The sequence below is a fragment of the Myotis lucifugus genome, unplaced genomic scaffold, assembly GCF_000147115.1.
Source record: "Myotis lucifugus unplaced genomic scaffold, Myoluc2.0 scaffold_24, whole genome shotgun sequence".
Classification (NCBI taxonomy): domain Eukaryota; kingdom Metazoa; phylum Chordata; class Mammalia; order Chiroptera; family Vespertilionidae; genus Myotis; species Myotis lucifugus.
The window spans coordinates 8,973,267-8,989,889 of record NW_005871072.1 but is presented as its reverse complement, the minus strand read 5'-3'; the positions used below and the strand labels follow the sequence as shown (position 1 = coordinate 8,989,889).

At 37.9% G+C, this 16,623-nt stretch overlaps 1 protein-coding gene across 2 annotated transcripts in view; it reads left to right on the top strand.

The window, feature by feature from the left end:
- The window catches only part of SCEL (sciellin), a 105,301-nt gene that overhangs the window by 54,198 nt on the left and 34,480 nt on the right, over positions 1 to 16,623 (top strand). For both annotated transcript variants that reach the window (XR_002828562.1, XM_014453517.2), the window contains exons 10-18: positions 406 to 486; positions 2,679 to 2,744; positions 4,646 to 4,705; positions 8,640 to 8,684; positions 9,981 to 10,040; positions 10,342 to 10,401; positions 11,046 to 11,105; positions 12,759 to 12,818; positions 16,266 to 16,325. Coding sequence is in view for 1 of the 2 variants with exons in the window: in XM_014453517.2 (XP_014309003.1) it covers positions 406 to 486; positions 2,679 to 2,744; positions 4,646 to 4,705; positions 8,640 to 8,684; positions 9,981 to 10,040; positions 10,342 to 10,401; positions 11,046 to 11,105; positions 12,759 to 12,818; positions 16,266 to 16,325 (552 nt within the window). In the remaining variant the exon portion in view is untranslated. The remainder of the gene's footprint in view (positions 1 to 405; positions 487 to 2,678; positions 2,745 to 4,645; positions 4,706 to 8,639; positions 8,685 to 9,980; positions 10,041 to 10,341; positions 10,402 to 11,045; positions 11,106 to 12,758; positions 12,819 to 16,265; positions 16,326 to 16,623) is intronic.

The following is a 16,623-nucleotide window of genomic DNA, read 5'->3' as shown; positions in this document are numbered from 1 at the left end:
TCTGTAGCTGCCTGATAGTTGACATAATTCCTAAAGGAGCTTATATATTAATACCCAAGAACCATTTACTATGCTCAGGTGCTGCTGACCCAAAATGCCATGACTTAAGCTAAGTAACCTAGCAAAATTTTAAGCTGTTTAAAACACACACACATGTTTCAACCCATAGTTAAAGAAGATAAGACTTCAAAACATTTGATTACATATTTAAAGTATCTATAATTTAAATATTTGACTTCTTTAAAGTTTAGTGCTTTTTAGTTTTGACCTTTCAGTTATCTCATGTATGGGAGGTTGTAACATGCATAAGATATTTTCATGTAGATAATAAGTGCATTCGATTAATAGATGCTAAAATAGATCATGTTTCCATGGTGAAATGAACTGCTGTGTTCTGTTTTAAAGGGAACCAGGTGTTCACCCTCCAATACCGCCAAAGCCCAGTTCTCCTGTTCTATCTCCTAACCAGCTGAGACGGGATAATAGGTAAGACCTAGCACTCCAAAATTTCAGAAAGGAAGAAGTTCAAGGAAAATGAAAGCAGTTGAACTGTCACCTGTTTTGTGTAAAGTATGGGTGTGTTTTGTGTGTACACTTATTGAAGAAACACTTGTAAAACATTTTTACTTCTGTTTGTAAACACAAGTGTATGTTTATGTTTGCCTCTGAATACTTATGACCATTAATTGTCTTTGGAAATACAATTTCTAGATAGAAACTGAACAATCTCAATGTCCAGGCAGTGTTCATGCTCAGATGCCTTCTAATTTATGTAGTAGGAACCGATATGCAAGGAACCTCTCTCTCTCTCTCTCTCTCTCTCTCTCTCTCTCTCTCTCTCTTTCATAAATATACATGCCCACATATATATGGTTTATATTACATGCAAATATATATATTTGACATATATATGGTTTATATTCAGTCATAGTTAGGTTTCCCATTAAGAACTACAATTTCTGATCAAAGATGTTTTTGAAATTTTGTGTCACTGCTCAAACCCTCCCTAGGTAAGAAATACCATTGGGTAGTTTTTTAGTCTTATTTTAGCTAAGGAATTTGTAATTTACTTCAAAACTATCACTAATTTTGAAGAATGTTCTAATTAACTTGTCTCCAAATCAAGAATAAAAGACAGACGGCTTTTCCACTTTGAATCTCTGACACTCTATAATTAGTACTGAGAAACAAATTCAGAGACCTGAACATCTTCCCATGTGTTCCTATTAAACTGTTTAATAAGCTCAAATCATTTTTCAAGATGTACATTGCACATTTCCATTATTATTGTGAAACTTAAAAATGGTGTCTCAATTAAGACAATACATCAAATCCACTTCATTGCCTGCCTTTGATTCTTTTGTATTTTTGCTTTTTAATGGTGGTTTTTTTACAACGTGTAAGGCAATTCTAGAACTATTCCATAGTAAGAGGGTAGCTGCAGCTAGAAAATGCTAACTAGGCGACGAAGCTATGTAGCATTAAGTGTTTGGCCCATTGAGTTAAAAGCCCAGGTCTGAATTTCTCTCCAGTGATACTTCATAGGGCCTTTGAAATGTTCTTAGAATAAGAGGATACATTTTTTAATGAGTTAAGAGAATACATCTTCATTGAGTTAATGAAAAATATAGGCCATATTTATAACTTTTTATTTGTACAATGGTTATAATTATAGTCTTAAAAATAACTTCTCAAGCTTTTAATCTTACATTATTTTTCTTTTATAACATTGAGAAATTAAATATTTATTTAAATAGCATTTTTAGGGAGATAACATAAATTGGATTTAGTATTCCTAAATTCTAATCTAAAATCAGCAACTCTAAAGTAGTGAACTTATGTAGATTCAAAAGAAGATACATTTCATGGGAATTGGTCTAATCCATTTTAAGTAGTCTAATTTATTTCTTCCACCAATGATCTTAAAAATAAAATTAGGACAACTTACATGCTTTAAGTCCTGATTACTTTAATCACAGCAAGATGATTTTAATGAAAGAATATGAAAGGGAAGTGTTTCCTATGTAATTAACACATGTCCTCGGGAGTACAAAAAAAAAGTTGAATACAGTTTCTTGAGAACAAGCAAAAATGTGTAAGTAGGTCAATAAGATACTGGGAAAAAGAGCAGAGAAAAACCTATATCATAAATTGTGACAAAACCTAGCATTGTAAAATTTAATTCTGTCAATTCAATGTGATCATTCTGGATATAGTGGGTATACTGGAAATTTAAAAATATTTCCCTTCATATCTGAGCAGTTATATTTCTTGATAGTATTCAAATGGAATATCTTTAAGAAAAAATTATCCCTCTGATGTCTAATAAGAAAAAATGATTCTTAATATTTTATAATAGAGATAAGTATGAAAATGCTTTATTGATGACTGAAAACTAAAATAAAACAAACATAAATGAATATATTTAGAATAGATATTTCTATATCTACTCAGTGGTTTAAAATATATTAAGTGAGATAGATTAAATTGCAAAGTTAGTATATTAGACTCTATAATTTCAAATGGAATCTGCGGTTGAGTTCTAGAGAAGTTTGTAATCTCAAATAGTGTTCTAATACACTTTGATTTTTTGGACGTAAATGTTTTAATAACAATTTAAATCTTACAGAGAGGTGTTTTCTTACCTAACAAACATTATTTTAACTTTTAAAATACAGGCAGATTTGTCCACCTAAAGCAAGTGTATATACAGAAACCAACAGATCTGCTGAAAGAAATATAAGGTACAATGAACTATTTCTATGTCTATGCATTTGTAGAAATTATAAAGTATGTGCTAAGTATATGGTCAACCAGTCAACCGTTCAACCAATCAAAGCATAATATGCTAATGATATGCTAAGGCCGTTCAACCAATCAAAGCATAATATGCTAATGATATGCTAAGGTCCTCAACCGCTTGCTATGACATTCACTGACCACCAGGAGGCAGATGCTCCAACTGGTAGGTTAGCTTGCTGCTGGGGTCCAGCCAATCGGGACTGAGCCAGATGGGTGGGACATGTCCTGGAGCCCTCCTGTGGTTCCTCCCCGGCTGGCCAACGGGTGATGTCGGTGAGCTGGTTTTGGCCTGATCCCACAGGGGGAGCGTTGCTCAGCCAGAAGCCGGGCTCATGGCTGGCGAGCACAGCAGTGGTGGCTGGCAGGAGCCTCTCCTGCCTCTGCAATAGCATTAAGGATGTCTGACTGCCACGGGGAGTGGGCCTAAGCCATCATTCAGACATCCCCTGAGGGCTCCAGGACTGCGAGAGGGCACAGGCCAGGCTGAGGGACCCCCTCGTGCACCGGGCCTCTAGTTAATAATAAAATAGTTAGTTTTCCAGCTGATTTCAATATAGTGGGAAATAAGTATTCTTATATGTACCTAAGAATTCTATTTATTTAATTTCTATTCTAAGATTTACATAAAGAAAGCAACCAAAATTGTCTGAATGTGATAACAGAATAAGATTAAACCCCTTAGACAGAAAACCATCTCTTCATGTCCCAAGGTTGGTGTTGTATAAATGAAAAGGTAGAAATCTAGTCATTCGATTGAACTTGTTCTACAAAAGCTTTGCCCATGGTTGTATAAATAAGGTCACATCCAGCTCTACCTGCATCATCAGGAAGAGGCCCACAAACTGTATTGACAGCTTTGGGAAAGGTTTCCCCAGGACAGTCCTGATTCACACCTGTTGTCTTGCACATCTCTTCTAGTTTAGTATTTGTCTTGGATACATCATTATGACTTATTATTTAGAAAAAAATGCTTTTTGAAATTAGCTCTTGAGCCAGTGCTATTTTATAGACCTATCAATATGATAAGCCAATTTTTATTATTATAAGTTTACCATTTTAATCACTATGGTAAACCAATTTTTCAGTCAAAACTTCTTTTTGAAACATACATCACACAGATACCTTACCTATGGGAAACATCGTGTTTCTCTAGTATCTAGTAACTTAAGGTGCAGCTCTACTTCAACATTTCCCAGACTGTGTCCCATGTGCCACCCGATGCTAATGCATGTTCTGCAGAGGAAGGGTTCACTGGCCCAACACATTGAGGAAATACAGAGTTCTCTGACATAAGACTTCTCAAAGCCTGTAGTATGCATGTGTATCTTCTGAATCTCCAAAGGGGATTCTCCTTTGGAAGCCTAAGAAGACAGTGCCTCTTCACCTCATGTGAGGGATGAATCAATCTCTGAATAGGCTGCTTAATGCTCGTTGGTTCCGGTAGAAAAAGTTCTGAACACACTTCTGTGTTTACTTGTGCAGTTAACTGTGTTTTCTTTTCCACATCCTTCTTTTTAGGTATAGAACTTCAGCCAATTACATCTTAGGAGACACTGTAGTTGTTTCAGTGAGCACTAGATGGCAGAACCAATGCCCAGGTGGAATGACAGAGTGGTGTGTGTGTGTGTGTGTGTGTGTGTGTGTGTGTGTGTGTATGTGTGGGTATGTGTGTGTACCATGAGCTGATATTATAGAACTATTTTGTTATTCAGTTAGACTCAATAATCTCTAAATATCACATGAACTATGGCTTTTTTTCTCACTGAGAACAGATGAGAAATGTTAGCTGCTTCAAGGTTAGCTCTACTGTCATTGACCTGTATTTACTTTTCATTGTTTGAAGTCGTCAGGATCTGGAGAACATTGTCAAAGTGGCTACTTCACTTCAGAGAACTGACAAGGGGTGAGATCTCAGAGCTTTGAGCTTGTTTTTTTCTTCTCTTTATGTTTCAAAATGCTTTACCAGTACCTTAAAGTTCCCAGTATAAGCAACATTCTGATGTTTGTAATATAATACAGAATATAAAAGAAGAAAGAATCAGTGGCTGTGGATGTGTCCCTGAAAAATTTGCTGATATTTATGGATACTTTTCTTCCTCTGCTTTCTCTTCTGGTGACAGTACACAGCCTAGTGACCTCAGCTTCCATGGTCTTGACCTCATTCCAAACCACCAGTCCTGTAATTATGTTGCTTGTCCGATCTCTTTATCTCTCTCCCAGCACTCCCATTTAGCATGTCCTAGGCCAGATGTCCTCAAACTTTTTAAACAGGGGGCCAGTTCACTGTCCCTCAGACCGTTGGAGGGCCGGACTATAGTTTAAAAAAAAACTATGAACAAATTCCTATGCACACTGCACATATCTTATTTTGAAGTAAAAAAACAAAACGGGAACAAATACAATATTTGTATTTGCATGTGGCCCGCGGGCTATAGTTTGAGGACCCCTGTCCTAGGCCATATTCAACGTCCTTCCAAAAGAGGCTACTTCCCGACTTCTCCTCTGCTCTAATATTCATCTTTCTGGAATCATTCTTGATCTGTCCATGTCTTTTTCTCTCTATGTAACCAGACATATATGGATTAAATGTCTTAAGTATCCCTCATGCCATTTATGGCCTCACCCCTGTTCAAACTTTCATTGACTCCAGCACAGGTTATTAGAGTAGCTTGTCCAGATTTACTTACACTCCTCCAGTCTCTGCTCTCACTGCACTATGACTACCCATCATTCCCACCAAAGTTCTTTTTCTAAGTTTCTGCTTTAACCATACTCCACTGGCCCCCCATTTCCCACTCAATCACATAAAACCTCATTCAAGGCCCTTGCTGAGCTGGCTCCAACCTAACATTCTAGAGTTATTTCTGACTTTACCCTTACAGTTACCCTATATTCAATACCAAGTTAAATTATTTCCTTCCTATAGTTTCCAGATATTCTGCCATGTTTATGCCATTCTACCCATTTCCAGCCTCAAGGTCACCATTTCCATCCATCCAAGTCCTACCTATTTTTCAAGATCCAGGTCAAATATCACCCCCTCTGGGAAGTCTTCCCGGAGTGATCTAGTGAAGTGTGACTTCTGCTTCTCTAAGCAATTAGAGCTCCACTATTTATATTTTATAACAACTAATCATACTTGGTGCTATTTTGTGTTATTTATATAAATGTCTCATCATCTCTATCAACTCTATCAGAGAGGATATTTTTTCTTATTCATCATATGTCATTTACTGAGTCTGACCTGATGCTCTGTACAAAGTAGGTGTTCATAGAGTATGGCAAAATAATGATGCACAGTGAGAAAACCTTGAATATAAATATTTCATAGTTTAAATCCCCATGCCTACAAATTTTTTTGCTTCATGGAATTTAGCAATGCTTAGTGTTATTAGGGATTGCAGCCTCAGTTGAAAGAACTGCAGAGAAGAAACAGAAGTGGCACTTAGCTCTGTGCAAATTCGCAAACAGAAGAGGAGCTCTGAATCTGGAAGGGAACTCTAGAGAGTATCAGGAATGTTTCATTTCCATCTCTTCTCTCATCAAATTAGATCTCTAATTTTAATTATTCATTTTTGATCAAGGTAATATTTTGTTTTTAATAGGGTTTAAAAATAGATAGTTTTTGGTAGGTGAAAGGCAAGTTTAAGAGAGAGATAGGGGAGTGATACTGAAGAGAAATTATGGTTTCTCATAAATCAAACAAAGACAACGAGAGCTTCAGTCAGTTGAACTTTCCTGTCCACTCTCCCCAGCTACGATGCACAGATCCCAAAGCCAGATACATTCTTCTCAGAGAGAAGTTGCTGCTTTGACTGGGGGGCAGGGAAAATGTCTGTTGCATCCGTAGCTGAGTATTGTTCCTGTGGGATGTTCACAGGGACTAGAATAGCTTTATTTATCCCAGCTGCTCTTTGTGAAGTTCCTTTGTGAAATTCTTATCTGATTAAAAGCACTTAATTTATTGCAAATGCAATGGTGAAACTTAATATCCAAAGCTTTCATCAATTTAAGGTCATTTTAAAAGCTGAACTTCTTCATTCAGGATGTAATCTCTATTTTATTTAATTTACTACAGAGTATCTCCTCATGATTTATGCTAATTTTCTTGTGATAAACACGAGCAACCCCCAATCCTGATAATCTCATTATTGTGACTCATACCAGTCAGAAAGGTCTGTGGCTAAAATTTACAGGATTGTTAGGTTTGCTCTTTCCCTTGGGGACAGGGGCAGATTCACAGCCTCAGAGTTGGACGGTAGAATTTCAAGCAAGAAAAGACAATGGGGCATTGTGTCAGGGGCCTGGGTAATGTGTGTCCCACATAAAGAGAGAACATTTACTTTTTTTTCACAGTCAGTGATTTTTGTATTTCAGTATTTATTCTCAGCCTTCAGTCGTACCATAGAATACATAATATTACCTGAACAGGTTCAGCTATGTGATGGCTGTGGATCTAACGTGTTCTTAAGGGTCTCTAGGAGGACTGTTGTTGCTACCGTGTGTCAGGCCTCTTCCAGCACATACATGACTCAGCAACTATACCTTTCTAAGGCTAAGCCAATGTCTTGACATCTCTAAATGCAGTTCCAAAGTAAAAAATGAAAATTTTATTTTTGACTGGGAACTGTTTAATATAATGGCCAAAATTAATTTATGGCCTGCCAGGCATCATATAAGCACTTTATCCTCATTAGTTATTGATTCTGTGAGGTGGGACCAATTCATATTCTTATTGTACAGATGGAGAAGTCAAGGCAGAGGTTAGGTAGCTCACCCAGAGTCGCCAACTCGTACGTGGTGAATCCTGCACTGGATTCCAGATATCCAGGTATTCCTCACTTGGGAGCCTGAATGTGTAACTATCAAGTTACTGGGCCTCACAGCCTACTGGTAAACACCAGTAATGAATCAAGAAAAAAGAGAAACATTGAGAAAGTATGAAAAACATGTGGTTCTAGATCAGGAAGTAGAGAGAACCAAAATTTTTTAATTGAAAAAATGAATGAGGAACACCAGAGAAATGGTGGTGAAGAGGGTGGACCTACGAGGAAAGGATACACCTGAGGAGGGAAGAGGGCCATGAAACCCACTGAGGTTGCCTTCTTGGGACAGAGAGGTAAGCTCGTGTTTCTAAGGGATATTCTGGAACCCAGAGCATTCGCTTAGACAGGTTGCTCTCAAAGAAGCAGCCAGTGAAGACTTTACAGGACTCAAATACAAAAACAGGCTACCAAATTTAGCTGGCCTGGGATGAGGTTAACAAAAATTCAAGGAAGCAGTCAGACTTAACAATGAACAAGTGTTGTTGAATAGCTGCTTTGTGCAAATACATTGTGCAAGAGTAGGATCTACAATTAGCCAATGTACCTATATTTGTTGATTCAGTTAAAAACTGGTATTAAGCATCTACTGGATGAAAGACACTATATTAAAGACTGAGGAGGATCTGAGGTAAAACACAGTTCCAAATGCTAAGTGGGATATGTCTGTGTGCACACTTGTATGCACAGGAGCAGGGACAATTGTATGGGACAAGTCACAGTTGCCATGTTAAGTGCAATCATGTAAGTGCCCTAGAGGAGGTGCAAATAAACAAAATGCTGCTGGGATTGCAAACATGGAGGGACTCTGTTCAGTTGGAAGACGGGAAAGAAGTTCTTCGAGAAAGAGGTGTCTGAGGACAGCTTTGAAGGGTAGACAGCATCTTCATAGGTGATAGAGGTGGGATACGTGTTGTATTTCAGAGAACCCAGAAATAGTTGTTTTAAGGAGAATCTGCTCTTTGATTCTGGTCAGGCTTTGACTGATGTGAAATTTTCTTTTTCTTCCAAAAGTGAAGAATTGGATAATATAATCAAAATGAACAAAAGCTTGAATAGGTAAGATTTCAATACATTTACTTTTTGCTTTATAACTGAATTATATAGCGTGAGGACCCACATTCTGGGCTAGTCAAAAGTATCCTACAAATTTTGAATATAAAGCTGGTGGAAATCATCATTGCATCATTATTATGAATGGTTATTACAATGCAAAGATTCTAATATTAAAGTGACTTTGATTTTCACATTACAGTTGTTTAATAAAGCAGTTAAAGAAATAATCACATTTCTCTTCCTGAATGTTACCTTAATATATAAACAGAGTTTGGTTTGATCACTAACTGCTGTTAGTTTAACCATTACATAAACCACTTATTATCTTAGGTAACATTATCTCTGTATTTTGAATCATTTATAACTGCATACTTTAAAAATTATAAAAAATTGAGGTTTGTGTTAGAGATGTGTGGAGTTTAAACTATCTCTCTGTCACTTTGCATTCTAACATACTGAAGAGACAGGGACCAAAGAAAAGGAGAAAAAGCAAATGTCAAATGAGTTCATTGATCAAGAGATGTATTTTTCATATTCTGTTCTGACAATAATGATCCACATGAGAAGGAGGTATGAGGTCATGAATCACAGACTCAATGGCCTGTGGAGGCCAGGCCGGTGTAAATGACTGTATAAAACTGAGGGGAATGTCCTTTCCAAAGAGCACAGGTGCTCCCCAGCTCCCTCTGAGTATTGCCATGTGAGAATCTGAGCCCAGCATTGCAGGACATTTACAGGAGGTCCTGAAAATTCAGGTTTCTATAGGTCATGCCATCTTGTAAATATTGGCTCACATTAAAATAAAAAACACTCCATGACCCGGCTGGTGTTGCTCAGTGGTTGAGTTTGATTGAGGCACCAAGTGGTCACTGGTTCAGTTCCCAGTCGGGGCACATGCCCGGGTTGCAGGCTCCATTCCCAGTAGGGGCTCTGTGTCTCATCAATGTTTCTATCTCACTTTCCCTCTCTATAAAGAAATCAATAAAAACATATTTAAAAAAATACAAAAACAAATAAGAACAAATAAGAAAAAAACACTCCACGAACCCAAACAATACATCTGTGTACCTGTTATGGGTTATATATCCCCAATTTGTAACTTTTCTTTAAGCTCCACTGCAATTTAAATTTTGAGTCTATCAAAGTATCTGTTTGGAATAAAACAATTTCAAGAATGTGGCTCATCTTTCCCAACAAGCGTCTATTTCCTGCCTTAGATGTAAACTGGTCTATGTTTCTATAGAGTCTATGTTTCTATTATTACCACTGACAAGGTTTTTTTATTTAATACATTTGAAGAAATCAAGGTCTTGATGGCATCTTCAGAACAACTCCTAAGGCAGAGCAAATAGAGAAAAGGTAAGTGCATCTGTCTCTAACCTGAAAATGTGATCTCCCAGATTGCTTGTTTTATTCTGTCAGACACTAACTGGGAGGGAGTTGTATCCTCTGGCATGAAAATGTACTAGCAGATGGGGTGGTGCCCTCAGCATTGTACATTTGGTTCAGACATAATTGCTCAGAAGGATTTCTGCTCTTTTGTTCACTAAGAGTAAATGAGCAATTCATGAAGAATGTTTATTGTAGTTGACCTTTCAAGATACCACATAATTTTATTGCAATATGCAATTTTTTATTTGAATTTCTTTTTGTTTTACAGAGCCCAAAGCCTTGACAGTCTCCTCTTTCTGAATAGCCGGCCAAACAAAGATGGCAAAGGGTAAGGCCTGATTAAGACTCTAACAGGCTTCTCTGGTTGAGTCCTAGACTGTATTTGCTGAGGGAGACCATCTGCTCAGAACAAGGATCAGAAAGGCTGGTGGAACAGGCTGCCCAGTCAGGGTCAGGAGATGGGTGGATATCTTAGGGCAGGCTCTGCACCAACATCAATCTGGGTGACCCAGAGCGCGTCACTTAACCTCGGGAGACCTCTGTTTCCTTATCCCATAAAATGAAGGGTATGACCTAGATGATCCCCAATTAAGTTTCCTTTTAAATCTAAAAATGGGAGAAATCTGGCTGCTCCAAGTAGTGGACAAAAGGCTGGTTTATGAACTAAATATATTTATTATAAGACTTAATGCTAGGAGCACAGCCCTTCACCACTGATGTATTTATTGTACCCTAAGGCCATTTCCATTTGAAATCTTAGTTGAGTCACTTCATAATGTATATTTCAAATATATTTGTAAATATCTCAAAGTCAAAAGCTATGCTGTTGTTTATTTTGTCTCATTAAAAGGGTTCATGAATGATCAGTTACTGAACTGATAGCATTTAAGGGAGTAAGTTATAGTTCTAGACTTTCACTGGTGTATTAGAAAATTGACTTGTGTTACTGGTATTATTTTTTCATGTTGAAAGAAACCAAACTCTCGGCAGTGTCGTTAAAGAAAACCCCAGAACAGTCAAGAATGACAAAGGGTAAGGATTTATGAGAGCTCTGTTTTTACCCCAGCTTGGCTGTTTACTTTGTATTTGGTTAGTCACTAAGTTTGCCTTCCTCATGTGATAATTATTTCTTTTGTCTCAGTTACCTTTTAAAATTATTTATCTGTGCCAGTCTGCGCACAGAATGGTATTCTAGCTTTCCGTGTCACTCTTGGCAGATGCATTCTTGACTTGCTCTAAGGTGGAACACTGAAAGTCTATTTGACAAAAGTGTTAGCGATAATAATCCCACAGACATGGGATGCTTGTTAATAATATATTATTATAATGTAAATATGCAATATTATTACAAGTTAATTTTTCAAGTGGAGAACAGATGAAGTGGGAAACTGGTCAATTCTCTGTAAGCGATTATATAAACTTTGCAGGAAAAGGAGGGATTTCAGATATTTAAAAAATGAAGTTTATAAAGGTCCACAAAAGTAATAGAAAAAAGGAACAGTAGGGTAGGGTGAGCATCACAAGTAATCATTTCGTGGGCTAGAAAGGAGGACAAAAGTGATTGGTAATCTGCAATAGCTTAATAGCAACTGGGCTTTGATGCAGGAATGACTGATCATGTTGGTATAGTAGGGGGAGTTCATAGTTCCTTTTTATTCTTCCCTCTCTCCCTCCCTTCCTTCTTTCTTATTTTGAAAAAAAAATTAAAATGTCAATAGTCTTATCACAGTGAAATCAGAGATGGATGAAAATAGCAAAGGGGAATGCTTGGATAATTGGGGACTTGAAAGGGATAAGTTCTTATATTTCCTAATAGTTTTATGCTATTGGCATGTGAAAATTTTATTGGTTATGGTCAATTTATATAATATGCTAGAACCATCATAGTGTCACTTCCACTTTTCCAAGATTACTCAGAACTTTGGACTTTTTATTTTAAAACGACTTCTCTAAATGTTCAACTTAAAGAAGATTTAAAATGTTGATTATCTGACTTCTCCCCTGTTGTGAATGATGTTCATGTTTAAAGAAGACAGTGTCTGAACAGATATATTAAAGTTACTTCCCACCAACCCATCCATAAAGGACAAAGAAAGAAAAAGCTGAGAGCTGGAGGAACTTATACTTTTAATATATATATATATATATATATATATATATATATATATATATACACATAGATAGATAGATAGATAGACCTACTGGGGATCGAGCCCACAACCCAGGCATGTGCCCTTGACTGGAATCAAACCTGGGACCTTTCAGATGAGAGAGAATCATTGATCAGCTGCCTCCTGCATGCCCCCTACTGGGGATCGAGCCCACAACCCAGGCATGTGCCCTTGACTGGAATCAAACCTGGGACCTTTCAGTCTGCAGGCTGTTGCTCTATCCACTGAGCCAAACCAGCTAGGGCGGAACTTATACTTTTAAGCTGATTTAATCATAACTGAGGATGGTTAGGACCTTACTATTAAATAGTTACTATATCTCGTCAGCATATTGCAGGAGTAGAGCCCCTTGAACTCAATATTTCTAAGGACTTCCGATGCTTTGATGCTTTAGGTACTGATAACATCTTACTCCTGTTGTGAGAAATCTGCTATTTTCCTAAGAGATTGAATTGTTCTCTCTTTCTCTGTCTCTGTTGCTCTGCCCACCCACCTCTGCCCCAACGTGATCAAGAAACCAAGACCTTGGGAGTTTTATCCAAGTTAATCAAAGGGCTGACCAGTATGAGAAAGGGTAAGTAAAACTCCTACTTGATAGGGCTCCCTTTTTTTAGGTCAGCTTTTTACACTCATAAAAATAGGAGTGTTATGCTTTGCTCTGTCGCAGATGAAGTTGCAGTTTTAGGCCTATTAGAGATAACAGGCAAAGGAATAGGATGAATGTTGCTTCCATAGGACCACATGTTTGAGTTACATTAAAGTAAATTCAGGAAAACCTGCTACAGAATCTCTTATTCTGTATCTTCTTAAACAATTTAAAAATGACCCAAATGTTATATTTAAATGAAGAAATATAAAGGACAAAATTACAAAGTCAGAGGTATGTGAGCAAGTTTTTCTAAACTGATTTATAGCAAGTATTACAATGGGAATTAATAAAGATAAGCTAAGGATAATTGCATCAAAAGTTTTTCTGGTCATCGGGCCCTGGAAATGTCTGACACCCTTTCAGGGGCATTCTTGTTTGTATGGATAAAGCTCAGATGTGACTTAACTGGCATGATGTTTTCATGGTTTTCTAAAGAAGTCAAGATCTAGAAACAATTATCAAAGCAAAAACCAGGGCAGATAAAGCTAACAGAGAATGCTTTGATGTTTCTCAATCTTAGTTATTTTCATCCAGATTAATTGTGTGATCTTCTCAGTGATAATGAAAGGGTCACATCTTTAAATTTGTCTTCTCTCTTCTGTGTCTGACCCCTACTGCCCTGGCCTTCATTTGGAGACTCTATAGTACATTTTGTTTGAATTTACATTTACATATAGGCCAACTAAATCCCAAAGATTAATTTAACTACATTGTTTATAGGCAATCCTATCTAATAATAGACAAACATGGTAATTAACCCTACCTCCGACACGCTTCCCATTGGCTAATCAGGGCGATATACAAATTAACTGCCAACCAAGATGGCGGCCGGCAGCCAGGCAGCTGAAGCGAACAGGAGGCTTGCTTGCTCCAGTGATTGAGGAAGCCAAGGTTCCCCGCCTGCCGCTGCCGGCCTCTGAGTGCACTCTAAGCAACTATCTTGCAATTATAGAAGCTAAACAAACCCCAGAAACCTGCTTTCAGCCAGCCGGGCCTCAGAGCTGGAGTTGCAACAGTGTTTCATAGAAGCTAAACAAAGCCCAGACACCTGCTTTCAGAAGCCGAGGTCTCAGAGCTGGAGCCAAGCCTCAGAGCTAAAGCCGGCTCTTAGTTCCAGTGACAGCCATAGAAGGTAAATAAATCCCAGAATAAAAAAAGAAAAGAAAAAAAGGAGAGGTTGGGAGCTTCAGTCACCCGCCAGCCTGAAAACGGCCCTCAGCCCCTCACCCAGACTGGCCAGGCACCCCAGTGGGGACCCCCACCCTGAAGGGGGTGTGACCAGCTGCAAACAGCCATCATCCCCTCATCCAGGCTGGCCAGGCACCCAAGCGGGACCCCCACCCTGATCCGGATCACCCTTCAGGGCAAACCAGCTGGCCCCCACCCGTGCACCAGGCCTCTATCCTATATAGTAACAGGGTAATATGCAAACTGACCCTAACAGCAGAATGACTGGGAATGACTGGTCACTATGACACACACTGACCACCAGGGGGCAGACGCTCAATGCAGGAGCTGCCCTCTGGTGGTCAGGGCGCTCTCACATGGGAGGAGCTCTGCTCAGCCACAAGCCAGGCTGATGGCTGCCAGTACGGCGGTGGTGGTGGGAGCCTCTCCTGCCTCCTCAGCAGTGCTAAGGATGTCCGACTGCAGTTTAGGCCTGCTCCCCACTGGCAAGTGGACATCCCCCGAGGACTGCCGGGCTGCCAGAGGGATGTCTGATTGCCAGCTTAGGCCCAATCCCCTGGGGAGCGGGCCTAAGCCAGCAGGTGGTCATCCCCTGAGGGGTCCCAGACTGTGAGAGGGCACAGGCTGGGCTGAGGGTTCCCCCCCCCCCCGAGTGCACAAATTTTTGTGCACCGGGCCTCTAGTTTTATAATAAAAATGAATTTAATATCAGTATAATAATTTTCTTTAAAACCTTGAATATATATATTATATATATAAAATCTTATATATATATATTTTGAATTAACCATTAATAATATGAAATATATATGTGTGTATATATATATATATGTACAACACATAATACTGTTTGAAACTGATTTAAACTTTTAAAAAACTGGTGAAGACCTTGACAATGTTAACAAAATTAATCCCAGGGCAAGTGAAAATACCACTGGCTAAGACTTGTTAGTGCCTTAAATCTGATTTCTGTAAGTGACAATTCATAAGAAAAATGATTTAGCATTTTAACTTTACAGACATATTTTATTAGCCTGGAATTGGAAAATAGCAATGGGCCGCATGTCCTTCCCTCCTTGCTCTAAAAAAATCACTTATTTTTGAAGAAATGTCCCAATGTTGCCCTTTCTCCCAGATTTTGGACTTTGATTGTTTTTAAGGATGAGTTACTGAATTGAATTTCTTGTGCCCAGTGAAAGCACAATCTAGATAATATTTTCAAAGTGGACCTCCAAAGTGACAAAGATAGCCAAGAGTGAGGTTTGACTAAAATTCTGAAAATTAACTTCTCTAAGGATGGTGGTCTCAGAAGGCAGCCCAGTGGAGGGCTGGGCAAGTGCGCACAGTGGGAGTAAGGACATCCTCCCACTTCTTGTTCCGCTATGTGGACATGGCAGCAGTAGTCAGTCACATACTATTGCCATCCTCTACTGTCCCTTAGGGCTCAGCTTCTACTCCTTTTGGTATTATCAATGCATTTTAATGGGGGGAACATAATACAAGCCAATTCCTTTTTCATAAGGAATTGGCTTGCATTCAGGAGAGTAAATTGAAACATATGTCCTCTGAGAAGCGAGTCATTAATTTTTCTACCATTTAAGGTTGGTTGTTTTTTTTGTGTTTTTTTTTTGCCTTTGTAACTCACCGTAACTCAATTATCTTTAGAAGGTTTGAGTTGTGGGAATGGTTGAGTTTATATGAAAGGATATATTTTTATTATTTTAAAATATTTATTATTAATATTTATTAGTTTTGATATTTTAAAGTTTTTTATTAACATTATTACTCTTATTTAAAAAACAGAATAGGCAATTATATATGATTTATTGAGTAGAAATTTATATTCTGATTGGATCCAGCATAGAACTTTAACTTCAATGCTGACCATTTGGGGTATTCTTACAAGAAGTATCTGAGGACAGTTGATTTTGTTAAATAACAAGTTTCACATTTACTTATGCATTTTGAGAATAGAACAGAAAACATGTTTCTAGTTAACAAAAAAAAGGAAACTTAAATGGTCTCCAGCTCAAGATGTAAGAAAATTTTTATTTGCACTTAGAGCTTGAACAATTACAATGATAGAGAATTTGTACATTTACCACTCAATTTGTCCAATCATTGTTCACTTGATTAGTGTTTTATTTTAACAACATTCAGTAAAATTTATTTTCTTATTCAAAGAAAACAAGACCTCAGTGGGCGCATTAAAGTGAGTCCTGAAACAAATAAAAATATCAAGAGGTAAGACATTTAAAGCTTTTCCCTCCCTTTGTTTGGCATTTGTAAGCATATTAGCATCCCGAGTGCTTGTATTCAGGAGAGTAAATTGAAAATCAAGCCGAAGCAGAACTCTCTTTTCCTGAAACATTATATTAAGCAATTGTACTTTGCATACACAAAAATGATCTCTTGCATTTTATTCTTGGTTAAAGTTGGCTGCCAGGTGGATTTTGAGATATTAAATGGGAATTTTGACTGAGCTCTTCTGAGCTAAGTGATTTCTATGTATGTATGTATGTATGTATGTATGTGTGTATGT